The 17,400-nt window shown below is 41.1% G+C and overlaps 1 protein-coding gene across 1 annotated transcript in view; it reads right to left on the bottom strand.

Annotated features, from left to right (window-relative positions):
* Positions 1 to 4,482: 4,482 nt before the first annotated feature.
* adcy1b (adenylate cyclase 1b) overlaps positions 4,483 to 17,400 on the bottom strand; it is a gene marked incomplete at its 3' end in the record, with an annotated part of 89,316 nt that continues 76,398 nt past the window's right edge. The window contains exons 14-20 of the mRNA XM_053681843.1: positions 11,173 to 11,305; positions 7,068 to 7,184; positions 6,535 to 6,681; positions 6,346 to 6,444; positions 6,058 to 6,172; positions 5,823 to 5,947; positions 4,483 to 4,767 (exon numbers count right to left, since the gene is read on the bottom strand). Coding sequence (XP_053537818.1) covers positions 4,483 to 4,767; positions 5,823 to 5,947; positions 6,058 to 6,172; positions 6,346 to 6,444; positions 6,535 to 6,681; positions 7,068 to 7,184; positions 11,173 to 11,305 — 1,021 coding nt within the window. The remainder of the gene's footprint in view (positions 4,768 to 5,822; positions 5,948 to 6,057; positions 6,173 to 6,345; positions 6,445 to 6,534; positions 6,682 to 7,067; positions 7,185 to 11,172; positions 11,306 to 17,400) is intronic.

The following is a 17,400-nucleotide window of genomic DNA, read 5'->3' as shown; positions in this document are numbered from 1 at the left end:
AAGTAGTGAGTGTACAGCTTGTGTAACAGTGTAAATTTGCCGTCCCCTCAAAATAACTCAACACACAGCCATTAATGTCTAAACCGCTGGCAACAAAAGTGAGGACACCCCTAAGTGAAAATGTCCAAATTGGGCCCAATTAGCCATTTTCCCTCCCCGGTGTCATGTGACTTGTTAGTGTTACAAGGTCTCAGGTGTGAATGGGGAGCAGGTGTGTTAAATTTAGTGTCATCGCTCTCACACCCCCTCATACTGGTCACTGGAAGTTCAACATGGCACCTCATGGCAAAGAACTCTCTGAGGATCTGAAAAAAGAATTGTTGCTCTACATAAAGACGGCCTAGGCTATAAGAAGATTGCCGAGACCCTGATACTGAGCTGCAGCACGGTGGCCAAGACCATACAGTGGTTTAACAGGACAGGTTACACTCAGAACAGGCCTCGCCATGGTCGACCAAAGAAGTTGAGTGCACGTGCTCAGCGTCATATCCAGAGGTTGTGTTGGGAAATAGACGTATGAGTGCTGCCAGCATTGCTGCAGAGGTTGAAGGGGTGGGGGGTCAGCCTGTCAGTGCTCAGACCATACGCAGCACACTGCATCAAATTGGTCTGCATGGCTGTCGTCCCAGAAGGAAGTCTCTTCTAAAGATGATGCACAAGAAAGCCCGCAAACAGTTTGCTGAAGACAAGCAGACTAAGGACATGGACTACTGGAACCATGTGCTGTGGTCTGATGAGACCAAGATAGACTTATTTGGTTCAGATGGTGTCAAGCTGTTTGGCTGCAACCAGGTGAGGAGTACAAAGACAAGTGTGTCTTGCCTACAGTCAAGCATGGTGGTGGGAGTGTCATGGTCTGGGGCTGCATGAGTGCTGCCGGCACTGGGGAGCTACAGTTCATTGAGGGAACCATGAATGCCAACATGTACTGTGACATACTGAAGCAGAGCATGATCAGTATGCAGTATTCCAGCATGATAACGACCCCAAACACACCTCCAAGACGACCACTGCCTTGCTAAAGAAGCTGAGGGTGAAGGTGATAGACTGGCCAAGCATGTCTCCAGACCTAAACCCTATTGAGCATCTGTGGGGCATCCTCAAACGGAAGGTGGAGGAGCACAAGGTCTCTAACGTCCACCAGCTCCGTGATGTCGTCATGGAGGAGTGGAAGAGGACTCCAGTGGAACCTGTGAAGCTCTGGTGAACTCCATGCCCAAGAGGGTTAAGGCAGTGCTGGAAAATAACGGTGGCCACACAAAATATTGACACTTTGGGCCTAATTTGGACATTTTCACTTAGGGGTGTACTCACTTTTGTTGCCAGCGGTTTAGACATTAATGGCTGTGTGTTGAGTTATTTTGAGGGGACGGCAAATTTACACTGTTACACAAGCTGTACACTCACTACTTTACATTGTAGCAAAGAGTCATTTCTTCAGTGTCGTCACATGAAAAGATATAATCGGATATTTACAAAAATGTGAGGGGTGTGCTCACTTTTGTGAGATACTGTATGTGTTTATATGTTTGTCTAATACTCAAGGTGCAATTACGTAATTTAGGTGGTACATATAAAAGAAAAATGCAAATAAACGAATATATATAACAATAGAACTGTGAAACTATGACGTTTATACCTTCGGTAATTCGGAGCAGATATCCACATCCTTGTTAAATACTCATACACACTTCAAATACTTAGCCATTTTCCACTTCTACCAGAAAATCTCGCCAAATTCCCAAAAATGCACATCCCGCAGCTTTAATGAAATGTGAACTAAAGTTGTAAAAGGTACAAAAAGCTCGACAAAATTACAACCGTATATTCTACTAATACTGAAAAAAATTTGGCAAGAGGGAAGCTTATTGCAAGAACTATAAACAACTTAGAACATGTAGCTGTACGGCCTTACAGACCTGTTCTAGTATAGTATAGTATAGTATAGTATAGTATAAAGTTAACGTACTGGTGAGGATTCATCTAAAAAGTTACTAATGTACATTCTGTGGCACTTATTTTGCAATTTTACGTTAACGAGGAGGTCGAAGGGTGCTTTCACACCTATCAGTTTATTAATTAAACAAACCGAAAGGCAAAAAATTTAATAAAATGTTGCTTTAGGAATGTGTGGGAATGAAAATGTGCATTTTCATTTATTGTTAAGAAACACAGCGATGCAAAAACAGGTAAACAAAGCTTTACCTGCAGAGTGTGTGCAGAAATCTCAAAAATCAGCCAAGCACAGAGAGCATGGAATTATTCGATAATTACACGAATGACTCGTTTAAAAAAGAATCGATTCTGTCACGTTCAGAGATTAATTCCACTTTCTGTCCGTCAGTCCAAATCTCCAGAATCTCCACATGGCATTTCGGCAGTTCTACAGCTCTGTCTTCTGGTTCAGTTTGCACCTCGAGGCTCAGGCTAGCGGCACGAATCTGTAACCAAGGTTGCCAGGGTCACTGTTTTTAAACCAAATTGATCTAGTTGTGGGAGGGAGGGGGAAGGCTGTGGGAGATTTCAAATAGTACGAGGCCTGCAGAATCTGGTTTTAAAGCAAATAATTGCAATTCATTGATTCATCTCATCAGTTTCTGCTAACAGAGTGAACAAAGGGAAGGTGTGTGTGTGGACAGTGTTTAGGTGATATACACAACATTATCTGTTGTAAGATATATTGCAATGATTGGGAAATTATGCTATGGATAGCGTCAATAGTGCGGACTTTGGGATGGACCTGGCAACCCTGACTGCAACTCAAAACACATGGCATCCCTGTTGAAAAAAAACAAAAAACAATAGAAACCATTATCGGAATTCTAATAGTTTCCACTACAAATATCATTAAAACCATTAACAAATATAGTGTGTCTTGGGCCATATTCTATTAGGACTTAATGGTTTGTATTGGTTTCCACTAGAAATAAACCTGCACCAATAGAACCCAATACATTAGCAGTAAAGACCCACAAGGACCATTATAGTTTGCATTAAAAATCAATGCAATTCCCATTAAAATGTTGTTTTTTTTCAACAGGGATGTTTGATTCACTTCATGCAGTCGAGTCAATTCAGAGTCAAATCACTTTCTCACTATGGTTCACTTGGAAGTGGACTGAGACCACCTCGCTTTGTTCCACGCCCGAGTGTGATTACGATATGTCTAAAGAACCGCACAGAGGCAAAGAACCCACGAGGGTTCCGTTCGAACTGACTAAACCCTGCGGATGTGAAAGCATCCTGTGACTTTATATAACTCTGCATGGGCGAGATACTCCGCTCAACATGAGGTCACTGCCTTCAGAGCGCGCTCCAACCATTCAACCTTTCCTAATCCGCTTTCGTTTCCTCACGACCATCACGAAAGCATGCCTTGAAGAACACAAGAGAAAAGCCTGAGCTAAATCAGGTCAAATATTCAGAATATGCTATAATCATCACTGGTACTAATATTCCTTTTTGTGAACGGTGATTATTTTATTACTGAATGAATGTGTTAATGCAATGACGAACCGAAGATTTTCCCATCATAACTTCATCGGTGGATCGGAGCACGTCCATCGTTAGCTACGAAGCGACGAACTCCGTAACGCTGAACGTGTCCTTGTAGTTGCATCTAAGTCCGTCTGGAACGTCTAATAGAAGTGCCCTGATAAGAAAGTTCCACAAACCTCACGTTAGAAAAGTCGTCGGTGCAGCAAGGCAAGTCGCATAACCTGAAAAATATCAAATGAAGTCGAGCAGTTTGGGTGCTGGTCACCCTCCCTGATTAATCCACAGCTACGCAAAGATCTGGAAATTACCAACAACAACGGAAAAAAAAAAAAAAAAAGAAGCCTATAAAGCCTATCGCTTAATTGAGAAAATTGCTTTTAAAACGTTGTCTGTGCTATCTTCGTTATATCGCAAACACATGCATACACATACACGCTCACCTCCACTCAAACTCACTGAATAGCTTACAAAAAGTACACAAATTTTATAGAACATCTAAGTATTTACATCAGATCAGGTAGTCTTGGCGTATAATACATAAAAAAATCAGTCCTGATGTAAATATTGTAAATAATCGACTTTAAGCTTTACAAGTTCCATTTAAGTGTGCACAAAAAAATCACCCACTAAACAGGGTGTCTGTAATCCCCAGCCGTGCCTCTGATTGGAAAAGACGAGTGTGCGGGTTGAAATCAAAAAACGCTGAAAAGAAGAACGAAGTATTTCCGTAGCTAAAACCAAAGCAGATTATCAATCACGTAGAAAGGGAAGACAAAATTCCATCTTTCGGATCCTTCTTTCAACGTTTCTCATCGCAAACGTGTCCTCGTAGTTTGTAAAGCCTCCGGGGCCGAATGCCTCGTGCTCGTCTTGGACCCTACGTGTCTTTGAGTCCGAAGAAAATCCTGCAAAGATCACGGAGCTCCCCTTTCTGATGACCCTCGTTCCCTTTTCAGCCCCTGTTCATCCTTAAACCTCTCCTTCCTCCTCTTCAGTGTCCTCCTCACCGGTCCCCTCGTGCACGATATAAGACGCAGGACGGCCATGTGCGGGGTTGTGGGCGGAGCTCTGTGCAGATCCGACCCCGACCCTGGCGGCACGGCCCATGGCGTACGTGCTCCTGCGGCGCTCGGGTGGCCTCGGACCTGCGCCTTGAGACCGGCCCTCCAGGAAGTAGGTCACCATTTCACCTTTACCCTTTACGCTGATGTTGCCGCGACAAACCAAGTCGTAGTCGTTCTGCAGCAGGCGGTGCACTTCCTCTGTTACCTATAGAGAAGATACAAATAACACTATTACTGCATAGAGAATCAACTACAGGACCTACACCATTATCTTGGTATTAACATATCACCGAAAACGTCATGGCTAGTTTATATTAGAAACCGCTAGTTAAAGGAAATTACCAAACGATGGGGTGGTGTGACGAAGCCAAGATACCAACCCAAAATTGATTACACTCGCTTGTATGTACACAAAATGGCTGCCGAATGTATCCTGAGGTCGTTTGGAGCATTGTTTGCGCGCAACCTTATCGCTAGGCATCCAGCATAAACAGTGGGGGCGCTGTACTATGATACGAAAAACATACTCGCTTCGTCGTTTCCACGGCGAGGTTGATTTAACGGCGTAACATACAGTACCATCTACGCTGGTGAGCAGCTATGCTGTTCCCACCCTCTTCGCAAGATAATAAAGTCCGTTCACATCGGTCGCCATTTTCATTGTTGACACGCAAAACTGGAAGACGTAGCCAAGGAAGATATTCCAGATATGGACGTGTCAGCCGGAGGGCACGGTGGCTTAGTGCTTAGCACGCTTGCCTCGCACCTTCAGGGATGGGGGTTTGAATCCCATCTCCAGCATGTCTTTGTGCGTGGAGTTTGCACGTTCTCCCCATACTTCGGTGGGTTTCCCTACGGGTTTCCTCCTCCAGTCCAAAAGCTGTAGGCTGATCGGCATTTCCAAATTGTCCGGGGTTTGTGAATGTGTGTGCGATTGTGCCCTGTGGTGTGGTTGGCACCCCATCCAGGGTGTCCCCTGCGTTATGCCCAGAGTTCCCTGGGATAGTCTCCAGGCTCCCCACAACCCTGTTTGGATAAGTGATACAGAACATGGATGACCTCATGCGTCATCCCTTTTATATCCTCTAGTGGATATAACAGTGAATACTCAGAGGTACGCAGACAACTAAACCTGTGATCCGTAGCTGCACTACTGCCAGAGCTGTATCAAGAATTCAATTCTACAGCCGGAATTCATGCTGAGGACTTTGCACAAAGATTTTAAAATGAAAATAAATTAAGGAAGAAAGGCGTGTGGACCTGGATCTTTCCCGGGACTCCCGTACTGTCCATACGGCTGGCCACGTTCACCGTGTTGCCCCAGATATCATACTGAGGCCTACGAGCCCCGATTACACCGGCCACGACTGGACCTACATTTATACCTGTGAAAACAAAACAAAAACCATGACAGGAATTTTCCAACGTCTGTTTTCAGAGGAATCTTACAGTCCATGAGTGCCCCGTGACTTATACATGCATGGTTACAGCTTACCTACTCTCAGGATAAAATCGTTGTAAGACTGGTAGTTGATTTCATCAAGGACGTCAAACATTTCGATGGCGAAGTCTGCTATTGTGCTCAGGTGAGCTAAAATGGACTTTTTAACCTGGAGTAAAAAATGAACACACCGGTTAAGGTGAGTGTCAGTGACCAAATCCCAGGACTGTCAGAGATCCAGGAACCCGTTTCTGCTCAACTAGATGTTTAGACTGAATTCTGCCTTGTTGCTTTGACTATATGGCGTCTTACCTAACTGGAGAAGCAAGTAGAAGCGCTCACCTTGCTGTCCGCAGTGGGAACCAAACCCACCGCTGCCATGTACGTGCTGCCGATGGTTTTGATCTTCTCAATGTCTTTGTAGCATTCCTTGTCCATGAGCTGGGAAATGCACAGGAAGCAGGATACATTAAGACCACACGGTGTACAGGACAAGCTTGCGATTGGCTGACGGGAGAGACGGAAACTGACCTCGTCGAAATCGGCGATGATCTCGTTGAGGAGACGCAGGCACTCCACGCCCATGTTGTTTCCGTCCAGCTCGATGTAGAAGTCGTTGAAGTTGGGAATGGAGGCGAAGAGCACGCTGACCTGGGAGTACGACTGGTAATACAGATCCTATGGATAAAGACATCATTAAGTATGCAAGTAAGGAAATAAATAAATAAAATCAATAAAACGCTGTTGTGTGCAAAAGTTTTGGCACCTACTATATATATTTAGTTGATTTTTCAAGTATTTATTATTTTTTATTTTTTATTTTTTTTTAGCAAATGTTAATACACAGTTACATTATATTTGATTACCTTGAAAAAATAAAAAATAAAAAAAACTCCCAGAAAATGACAAAATGAATTGCGGCATATGTAAAAGTTTGGACGCCCTACTAAGTCAATACAAATATCTCAACCCAGATGGAACCATCTTCTAGAAATGTTCGAGTTTTGCCTTTGTTATATCTCCCAGGTGGATCACGTGGATTCTCAAACCTTGTTGTGTCTCACCATGTTCCTGGGGTTGGACATTAAGAAGTGCTGAGCCACGTGAACCGGCAGCAGATTGAAGAGAATCCTCCTGTTGTCCAACTTCACCTTCTCCATACCGTCCCGCTCCTCCTCAGCCTGGACACACAAAACGTCTCCATTTCATAAAAGTATCATTCACATGAAACGGACCGATCGACTCACTAACGTCACACGCATCACACACTCGTTTTACGCTACCGGGAAACCCAGTGCAAGTGTTAAATATTAAAGCACAAAAGGTGCGAGAGCCGTAATTACCGAGTCGGGTCTACGTTTGATTGCTCTAACGAGGTTCATTAAGAAAATTGCGTAATTTAAGCATCAAGTATGAAAGGCTCTTCAACTGGACCGCTTTGACTATCCTGTAGGGATACAGAGAGCCATATACTTATATATAAAAATGAATTAATGCAATTAATAAGTTAGTTATTAAAGTATTTATTATATATTATTATTAAACAATCTTAAAACTGGAGTACTATAAAACTCTATTCTTTCATGTTTTTCTGTGTGACTCAACGTGAAAACGTGTTATTTCTGCATTTGTTTACGGGGACAGAACAACGACCTTCATCAACGTGAACACTTAAACGGAACTCACAATAAAAAGTACTCATTAATATCTGAGGCGGTTTTTTTTATTTATAAGACTCTAATTTCTGTATATATTTGTGTATTTGAATCCAGTATCTAAAGAAACACATCTAGAGTATAATACTGATATAATTGTATGTATCTGTAATTATATAACGAATACCTTAGGGTTGAATACAAGTCTGTGTTTTAAATAAACATGCCAATAAATGAACAGATAGTAGAATAGTTCATTTTAACAAACAAACAAACAAACACACACACAAACAAACAAAATGCTAGTCTGTGTTTTGATAAATAATAATAATAATAATAATAATAATAATAATAATAATAATAATAATAATAATAAATTACTAAATTATAAGTTATTGAATAAACTACTTTATTCAATACTGGGTCAGGAAAATGAACACGTGAATAAATAAATAACTGAACACTGACCTGTGTTTTAAGTAAATAAGTAACTAAGTAAATAAATAAACAAATAAATAAGCAAAAAATAACAAACTTTTCTAGTACTTTACTGTAAACAACAAATACATAAAAGATTTTTAAAATGCTTGTGCTGTAACAAACAAACAACAAACAAATAAGCAACAAATAAACAAAAAAATGTTTGTTTGTTTTTTTTTTTACTAAAAAACAACCAAATAAATAAATAATCAAATGACCTAACTTTGCTAATACTATGCTGTCAACTAATAAAGAAATTCATATTTTAATAAGGCTTGTGCTTTAACAAACAAACAAACAAACAAACAAACAAACAAATAAAAAAAAGTTGTACTAAAAACCAACCAAATAAATAAATTAAGCGAAACAGCCTGGCTAACTTAGTGAGTACTGCGCTTTCAACTAACAAAGAAATGAATATTTTAATCATCCTTGTGCTGTAACAAACCAACAAATAACATTTTGAATACTGGTCTTCATTTTTCGAAAAACAACAAGAAAAACATCTACAGCGAAACAAAAACAAAAGTAAAATGATGTTAAGCTCACCCAAGCAGTGAGCTGTTTTACTGTGTCATTCATTATAACATCCTGTGGGAATGAGGATATTCCTCAGGTGAGCACTAGATGTCAGCACAGAACCAGTGTGTGTGTGTGTGCGCGTGCGTGTGTGTGTGCTGTATCACAGCAGCAGTGTGTATTACATTATGAGGGCGAGTGAGGACAAAGTTCAGCGAGGTTGTGTAAGCATTGTGTCAGGGGCTCTTTGTTTTCTGTCTGTTTGTGTTTCTCAGTGTTATGTAATGATGGCCTCGGGGTGGGGGTGGGGGGGGCACGGGGTGGGATGGGGACGGGGGGGGGGGGGGGGGGGACTCTCTAATTTATTCCATTATGTGCCAGGCAGCATTATCGAACATTCACATCAGCGCTGAAACAGTGACGCAGGCCTTTTACACACTGCTCTACCACCGCAGGCCATGCTAAACATTCAAATAAATAAATAAATAAGTAAAACATTGTGTCTGTAGCAGTGAACACTATTTTAATTCTCTCCTCGGAAGTAAGAAAGCTTTCCCTAAACCAGGTCGACTATATCAGAAGTGTCTGTTGTGTCCTACTAGCTACTAGCTAGCTAAATTTGACTAGTAGTGGACATGTAGATCTGTGTGTATACATAAAACAGACGCAAACAATCAGTAGAACTTTATACTTATCTTTTATTCACAATACTTCTGGATTGTAAAGATAGATATTCAGAAGACACAGGAGTGTGTAGAAGTGTTACGGATTCGGTTATTAAGCACAGCTCTGAGCAGCTTGAGATTCCGACCGAGTTTGAGATCATTATCATTATGCTCGTTAGCGTTTCAGTGATTGTCTGTCATTAATATTCAGCACATTACCAAGACTCAGTCACGTAAAACAATACAGCGCTGATGTTGTGTCTGAGCGAACCTGGGTGTGATGTAGGTCACCAAATCATGGTGTGTAAGTGTGGGAAGTGCACACACACACACATACACACACACACACACACACACACACACACACACACACACACACACACACACATACACACACACACACAGCAACCACATGCACACATACACACACACATACACACACACGCACATACACATGCACATACACACACACATACACACACACACACAGCAACCACATGCACACATAGACACATACATACACACAGACATCCACACACACACCCACACATACACACACACACACACTCACACACACACACACACACTCTCACACACACACACACACACACACACACACATACACACACACACACACACACATACACACTCACACACGCACACACACGCACTCACACACACACACTCAGAGAGCCACCTTTCTAACCTTGGAGGAGTGCCAATGCTAACAGAGCTAGCGCAGCAGTGAACAAGCTGGCAGCAAACACACACACACACACACACACACACACACACACACACACACACACACACACACACACACACACACTCACACACACACACACACACACGAACACAAACACACACACACTGTGCCCGTGATATAGAAAACAGCATCGTGAAAATGACCTCAGTAGCCCCGAGTCATTTCATTACAGCACACTAATAATAAAATAAGAACACTGTGTGTGTGTGTGTGTGTGTGTGTGTGTGTGTGTGTGTGTGTGTGTGTGTGTGTGTGTCATTTCCCTCACATTAATCACACTGTAACTCTGACTGAAGTACTCCTACATGTATCATTCTAACCGCATTTATACTTTTATAGCTAATTACATCACAGTGCTGTGGAATACTCCATTCTGATTGGTCAGTATTTTTTCCCCATGTTTTCCTTCCTTCCTAACACTCCTTTTCTTTTCCCCATTTTCTTTCTTTCTTTCTTTCTTTCTTTCTTTCTTTCTTTCTTTCTTTCTTTCTTTCTTTCCTTCAGCTCATCCACCTTTTCTTGTGCTCACACTCTGTATGTGTGTGATGTACACAGTGATTAGTAATATGATCATTTCTGTACTTGAAGTATATCAGGGTTCTATGGGTTGTGTGTGAGGGTTCTATCTGTTCTATATCAGGGTTCTATTGTTTGTGTGTGAGGGTTCTGTGGGTTCTATGTTAGGGTTCTATAGGTTGTGTGTGAGGGTTCTATAGGTTGTGTGTGAGGGTTCTATGGTTTGTATGTGAGGGTTCTGTGGGTTCTATGTTAGGGTTCTATAGGTTGTGTGTGAGGGTTCTATGGTTTGTATGTGAGGGTTCTATGGGTTCTATGTCAGGGTTCTATTGTTTGTGTGTGAGGGTTCTATGGGTTCTATGTCAGGGTTCTATGGGTTGTGTGTGAGGGTTCTATGGGTTCTATGTCAGGGTTCTATGGGTTGTGTGTGAGGGTTCTATGGGTTGTGTGTGAGGGTTCTATGGGTCCTGTGAAAGGGTCCTATGTGAGAGATCTAGTGGTCCTGTGTGAGGGTTCTATGGGCTCTAGGTCAGGGTTCTGTGTGACGGTCTTGTGTGAGGGTTCTAACCTGTGTGGCCCAGAGGAAGTCGAGGCGCAGTTTGAGCTCGAGCTGGCGTGAGTGCAGGGCCAGAGCGCAGGAGAACAGCAGCAGGGAGAGGATGGGCTCATACGAGCGAACGTTCAGAGAACCTACACCCGCGCTGTGGAGAGAGAAACAAACCAAGTGTCACTTCAGTATTCTGTCCATCCTCTCTTTCTTTCTTTCTTTCTTTCTTTCTTTTCTTTTCTCAAACCAATAACATGCAAGTGATATTTCCATGGAGAAGCACTCAGCTGTTGGTTTCTTTAACCATTTCTGTTGTTTATTTATTGAACAATCGTGACGTATATCCGGGATCATCATGAACACAAAGTTGCTGAAAGCACTCTCTATACTCAAGTCGGAACCTCCTGGCAGAGGCAACCCGGCTCTGGTTCTCAGCAGGATTCATCACACTGGTTTCGTGTTTCTTTAACCATTTCAGTGCTGCTGTGGAAGGCTCGTGAAAGCTCACGCAATGATTTAACACACACCTGATATGAACATGAACACACACAGACCCCGACACGCTGCAGCACACACTGTAGCTAACGCCACTCAGGGTTATTTAAAGAGAGGGGTGAAGTGAAGCCCCGGAGCGCCGCAGGGTTAATCATCAAACCCACCCGACTCGACTCGAGCGTGGTAATGATCTAATGAGCTGAATCAGGTGTGTTAGACAAAACACTCCACTGTACAGTGCTGTGAGTCAAACACAGTCATAACAAAGCACACTCCAGAGTCTGGCTGCTTTTCACCTTCACTTAAACCCGGCTAGAACTGGAACGGGTCTGAAATAGAGAGTGGAACAAAAGCCCACAGAACGCAGCGCTGCAGTCTGCGTGTGCAGGAGTAGCGTGTACATGATGAAACGGGGAAACGGTGCTGGAATAAAGGTCAGACTGAGACTCATAAAGAACACAGGAAACCTCCGGGGATTTTGGAAACCATCTGCTGTGAAGAAGAAAACTTTCTCCTGTAAAAGTTTCTTCTTTATCCCCTCGAATATGATTATTTACTCTTCCTTCCCTTTCTTTTCCTGTTCTATCTGTCTATCTGTCTATCGATCTATCTATCTATCTATCTATCTGTTTCTCTATCTATCTATCTGTCTATCTATCTATCTGTCTATCTATCTATCTGTCTATCTATCTATCTATCTATCTATCTGTCTATCTATCTATCTATCTATCTATCTGTCTATCGATCTCTCTATCTATCTATCTATCTGTTTCTCTATCTATCTATCTGTTTCTCCATCTATCTATCTATCTGTCTATCTATCTATCTGTTTCTCTATCGATCTATCTATCTGTTTCTCTATCTATCTATCTGTCTATCTATCTATCTATCTATCTGTCTATCTATCTATCTGTCTATCTATCTATCTATCTATCTATCGATCTATCTGTTTCTCTATCTATCTATCTATCTATCTATCTATCTCTCTATCTATCTATCTATCTGTCTATCTATCTATCTATCTATCTGTCTATCGATCTATCTATCTATCTGTCTATCTATCTGTCTATCTGTCTATCTATCTATCTATCTGTCTATCTATCTATCTATCTATCTATCTATCTGTTTCTCTATCTATCTATCTATCTATCTATCTGTTTCTCTATCTGTCTATCTATCTATCTGTTTCTCTATCTATCTATCTATCTATCTATCTATCTATCTATCTGTCTATCTATCTATCTGTTTCTCTATCTATCTATCTATCTATCTATCTATCTGTTTCTCTATCTGTCTATCTATCTATCTGTTTCTCTATCTATCTATCTATCTATCTATCTATCTATCTGTCTATCTATCTATCTATCTATCTATCTGTCTATCTATCTATCTATCTATCTATCTATCTGTTTCTCTATCTATCTATCTGTTTCTCTATCTATCTATCTATCTATCTATCTATCTATCTATCTATCTGTTTCTCTATCTATCTATCTGTTTCTCTATCTATCTATCTATCTATCTATCTATCTATCTATCTATCTATCTATCTGTCTATCTCTCTATCTATCTATCTATCTATCTATCTATCTATCTATCGGTCTATCTATCTATCTATCGGTCTATCTATCTATCTATCTATCGGTCTATCTATCTGTTTCTCTATCTATCTATCTATCTATCTGTTTCTCTATCTATCTATCTATCTATCTATCTATCTATCTATCTGTTTCTCTATCTCTCTATCTATCTGTTTCTCTGTCTGTCTGTCTGTCTGTCAAAAGTTTACATCCCCCTAGGCTGAAGCCCTCTATCTATCTATCTGTCTATCTATCTATCACTCTGTTTGTCTATCTATTTATATGTCCGTCTCTCTGTCTGTCCTGCATTATCCAGACAGTTTGTCTTCCAGCAGGAATGTCCCGATGTGTTTCTTCATTATTTCGAGATAAACCTCCTTCCTCATGATGATGTCTATTTTCTGAAGTGCATCATTAGCATTATGCTTTAGTGCTCTTCACATTAATGCCCCACCCTTTTTCCTCCACACAGAGCACTGATCAATATCATCTGACCAGAGGACACTCCTTCACAATGCTGCTGATCACATGCGGTCTTCCGTCTGGATTTCTGAAGCCAGTCTCCGAGTAGACTGTTGCTTCTCCCCTGCAGGGCCGCCTTTCAGGCCATGGCGGTGTAGCACACTCTTAATGGTGGCTGTACATACTGCACTTCCATACCTGATGCCTCCAGATCCTTTGCTGTTTTCTTGGGTTTCAGTTGAACCTTTTGGACACACTGGGTTTCATTAGAGCCTCTTTCCTGATTGATGCAACGTTTTAAATAAGCAAAAATGTATATATTAAAGGGCACCTATTACGGTTTTTCAAACAATATCTTAATATCTTTTTAATATATATATATATATATATATATATATATATATATATATATATATATATATATATATTTTACATTGTGAACAATGATCAATATTTTTCTCATATTTTTTCGAGTTGCCATTTTGAACTGTGAACAATTGTTATTTTATTCAATTATACAATTTATTTGTCATTTTTATGAAAGGTGCTAATAATTCTAGAGGTCACCCAACATCCATCCATCTATCCATCCATCCATCCATCCATCCATCTATCCATCCATCCATCCATGCATCCATCCGTCCATCCATGCGTCCATCCATGCATCCATCCATCATTCCATGCATCCATCCATCATTCCATGCATCCATCCATCCATCATTCCATGCATCCATCCATCCATCCATCCATCCATCATTCCATGCGTCCATCCATGCATCCATCCATCATTCCATGCATCCATCCATCATTCCATGCATCCATCCATCCATCCATCCATCACTCCATGCATCCATCCATCCATCCATCATTCCATGCATCCATCCATCCATCCATGCATCCTTCCATTCATCCAACCATCCATGCATCCATCCATCCGTCCATCCATGCATCCATCCATGCGTCCATCCATCCATCCATGCATCCATCCATGCATCCATCCATGCATCCATCCATCCATCCATCCATGCATCCATCCATCCATCCATGCATCCATCCATCCGTCCATCCATGCATCCATCCGTCCAGCCATGCAACCATCCATCCATCCATGTATCCATCCATCCATCCATCCATCCATGCATCCATCCATCCATCCATGCATCCATCCGTCCATCCATGCATCCATCCATGCATCCATCCATGCATGCATCCATCCATCCATGTATCCATCCATCCATCCATCCATCCATGCATCCATCCATCCATCCATGCATCCATCCGTCCATCCATGCATCCATCCATGCATCCATCCATCCATCCATGCATCATTCCCTGCATCCATCCATGCATCCATGCATCCATCCATCCATCCACTCATGCATCCATCCATGCATCCATCCATCCATGCATCCATCCGTCCATCCATGCATCCATCCATGCATCCATCCATCCATCCATGCATCATTTCCTGCATCCATCCATGCATCCATGCATCCATCCATCCATCCATCCATCCATCCACCCATGCATCCATCCATGCATCCATCCATCCATGCATCCATCCGTCCATCCATGCATCCATCCATGCATCCATCCATCCATCCATGCATCATTCCCTGCATCCATCCATGCATCCATGCATCCATCCATCCATCCATGCATCCGTCCATGCATCCATCCATCCATCCATCCATCCGTTCTTTCTGTCTCTGCATCTCTCCCTCAGTGTTGTGTAAGAGGCCGCTGTGCTGAGTGGGCGGATGTTTTGTGTCCTGATTGATTACGTGTGGCTCTAATGAAGCTCAACACTTTGGAGAGGTCGATTAAAAAAAAGGGAAGCATTAAACACACAACTTCATTAGATCGGACTGAAATACCTTCTAATCATCATTATTATGGAAATCTCTCTGAATCTGACCCATAGCCTATTTCTCAGACAGCTGTAGAAAGAGGACTGGAAAGAGGAATGGAGCTGAGACTTTCAGGGGAACACTCCGGCTTATATTTAGGCTTAATACACACACACCCACCCATACACACACACACACACACACACACACACACACACACACACACACACACACACACATAGTGCAGGTCACTATCAAAAATAGCATGGTCTGAAAGACGAGCAGTAGCTGAAGGAGGATACACATGAACTCATTACAAATGATTAATGCTTCTGCTGTGTGTGTGTGTGGGTGTGTGTGTGTGTGTGTGTGTGTGTGTGTACACAATCATGTTTAGGGGTCTCATTTTGTAAGGTTAATGTTGTGGATGAATAAACGATAGCAGGACTCACTCACTGAACGTTCACTGAAGCTGTACAAAGCTGTCCGACTCTGAGCTCCGGGCTCAGATTAGATTCTGTCTAAATCTCTAAATCTAAATCTGGTGTAAATCTGGACACAATTCTCTGCCAGACGAATGAGGGATACATTTAATCAGGGAAAGTTCCTCGTATTCAGAACCGGGTTTCGCAGTATGTTTCCTGAGCCCCACATTCAGGTGAATAAAATCGGCTGCCGAGGTTGCCAGATTGGTCTGGAGTTAAAGGGCTCTGAGACTGGAGTTTTCAACAGTGACTCTAAAAAAAATCAGGGATAGAAAACGTGGACTTAAGAATGAAAGGATGTTTATATTCTTTGCTGCCAAATGTAATATGATGTAACGTAACACAGTTTAAAAATGAAATATATAAACGACTACTACGATGAACCGTGAATGAGAAGATGACAAGGATTTAAATAGATCCGACGGGAGTGCAGTAGATCGCTCACATTAGCCGAATGAATGAGTCCTGGTTGTAATGAATACATTAGTCACTGGTCTAATAGAACAAAATGGCTTCCATCTTCATCATTCAGGCTATAAATGATTTAGATAGATTACTACAGAAAGATTCGATTATTTAGATAGATTAGACAGATACCTTTGATTATTTAAAGAGATTAGACATAGATTTAGATAGAATATATTATTTCAATATATTTTTTTGATTAGATTAGACAGATCGATTGGAATAGATGGAGAGATCAAATGATGTAGATCAATTAGGCAGATAGATTAGATTATCTAGACAGCTTGGATTTTAGATAGATTACACAGAGAGATTACATCATTTACATACAGTAGAAAGATAGATTAGATTATTTAGATAGATTAGGGAAATCGGTTGAACTATTTAGATAGATTACACCGAATTTTTTTTTTATAGATACAGTAGTCCGAGAGATCGGATTATTTAAATAGATTAGACAGGTAGTATTATTTAAAATAGACCAATATAACAGATAGATTAGATGATTTAGATAGATTCGATTATTTAGATAGATTAAGCAAATGGAACCGATTATTTAGATAGATTAGACAGAATGATAATTTTTTAGATATATTAAAAAGCGAGATTGGATTATTAGATAGATTAAACAGATAGATTCGATTATTTAGACAGATTCGATAAAATTTTTCGGTTTTAAAAATGACATTTTTTAGATAGATCAGACAGATTATAAATTACTATTCAGATTATACACATACAGCTCACTTTCATCGCGTTTATTTTATTCCTGACAAAATCCTTTCGTGAGATGAGCAATGTCTCTGATTAAGAGTTCTTTCTTTCGTTCTTTCTTTTCTCCCTGTCCTATCCTCGAAGGAATTAAATAGCAATGAACCAGTGCATTCTTTAACACACACACACACACACACA

The sequence above is a fragment of the Ictalurus punctatus genome, chromosome 7 (genome assembly GCF_001660625.3).
Source record: "Ictalurus punctatus breed USDA103 chromosome 7, Coco_2.0, whole genome shotgun sequence".
Taxonomy (NCBI): domain Eukaryota; kingdom Metazoa; phylum Chordata; class Actinopteri; order Siluriformes; family Ictaluridae; genus Ictalurus; species Ictalurus punctatus.
The sequence above is the reverse complement of the archived record's forward strand: the minus strand, read 5'-3'. Positions and strand labels throughout refer to the sequence as shown.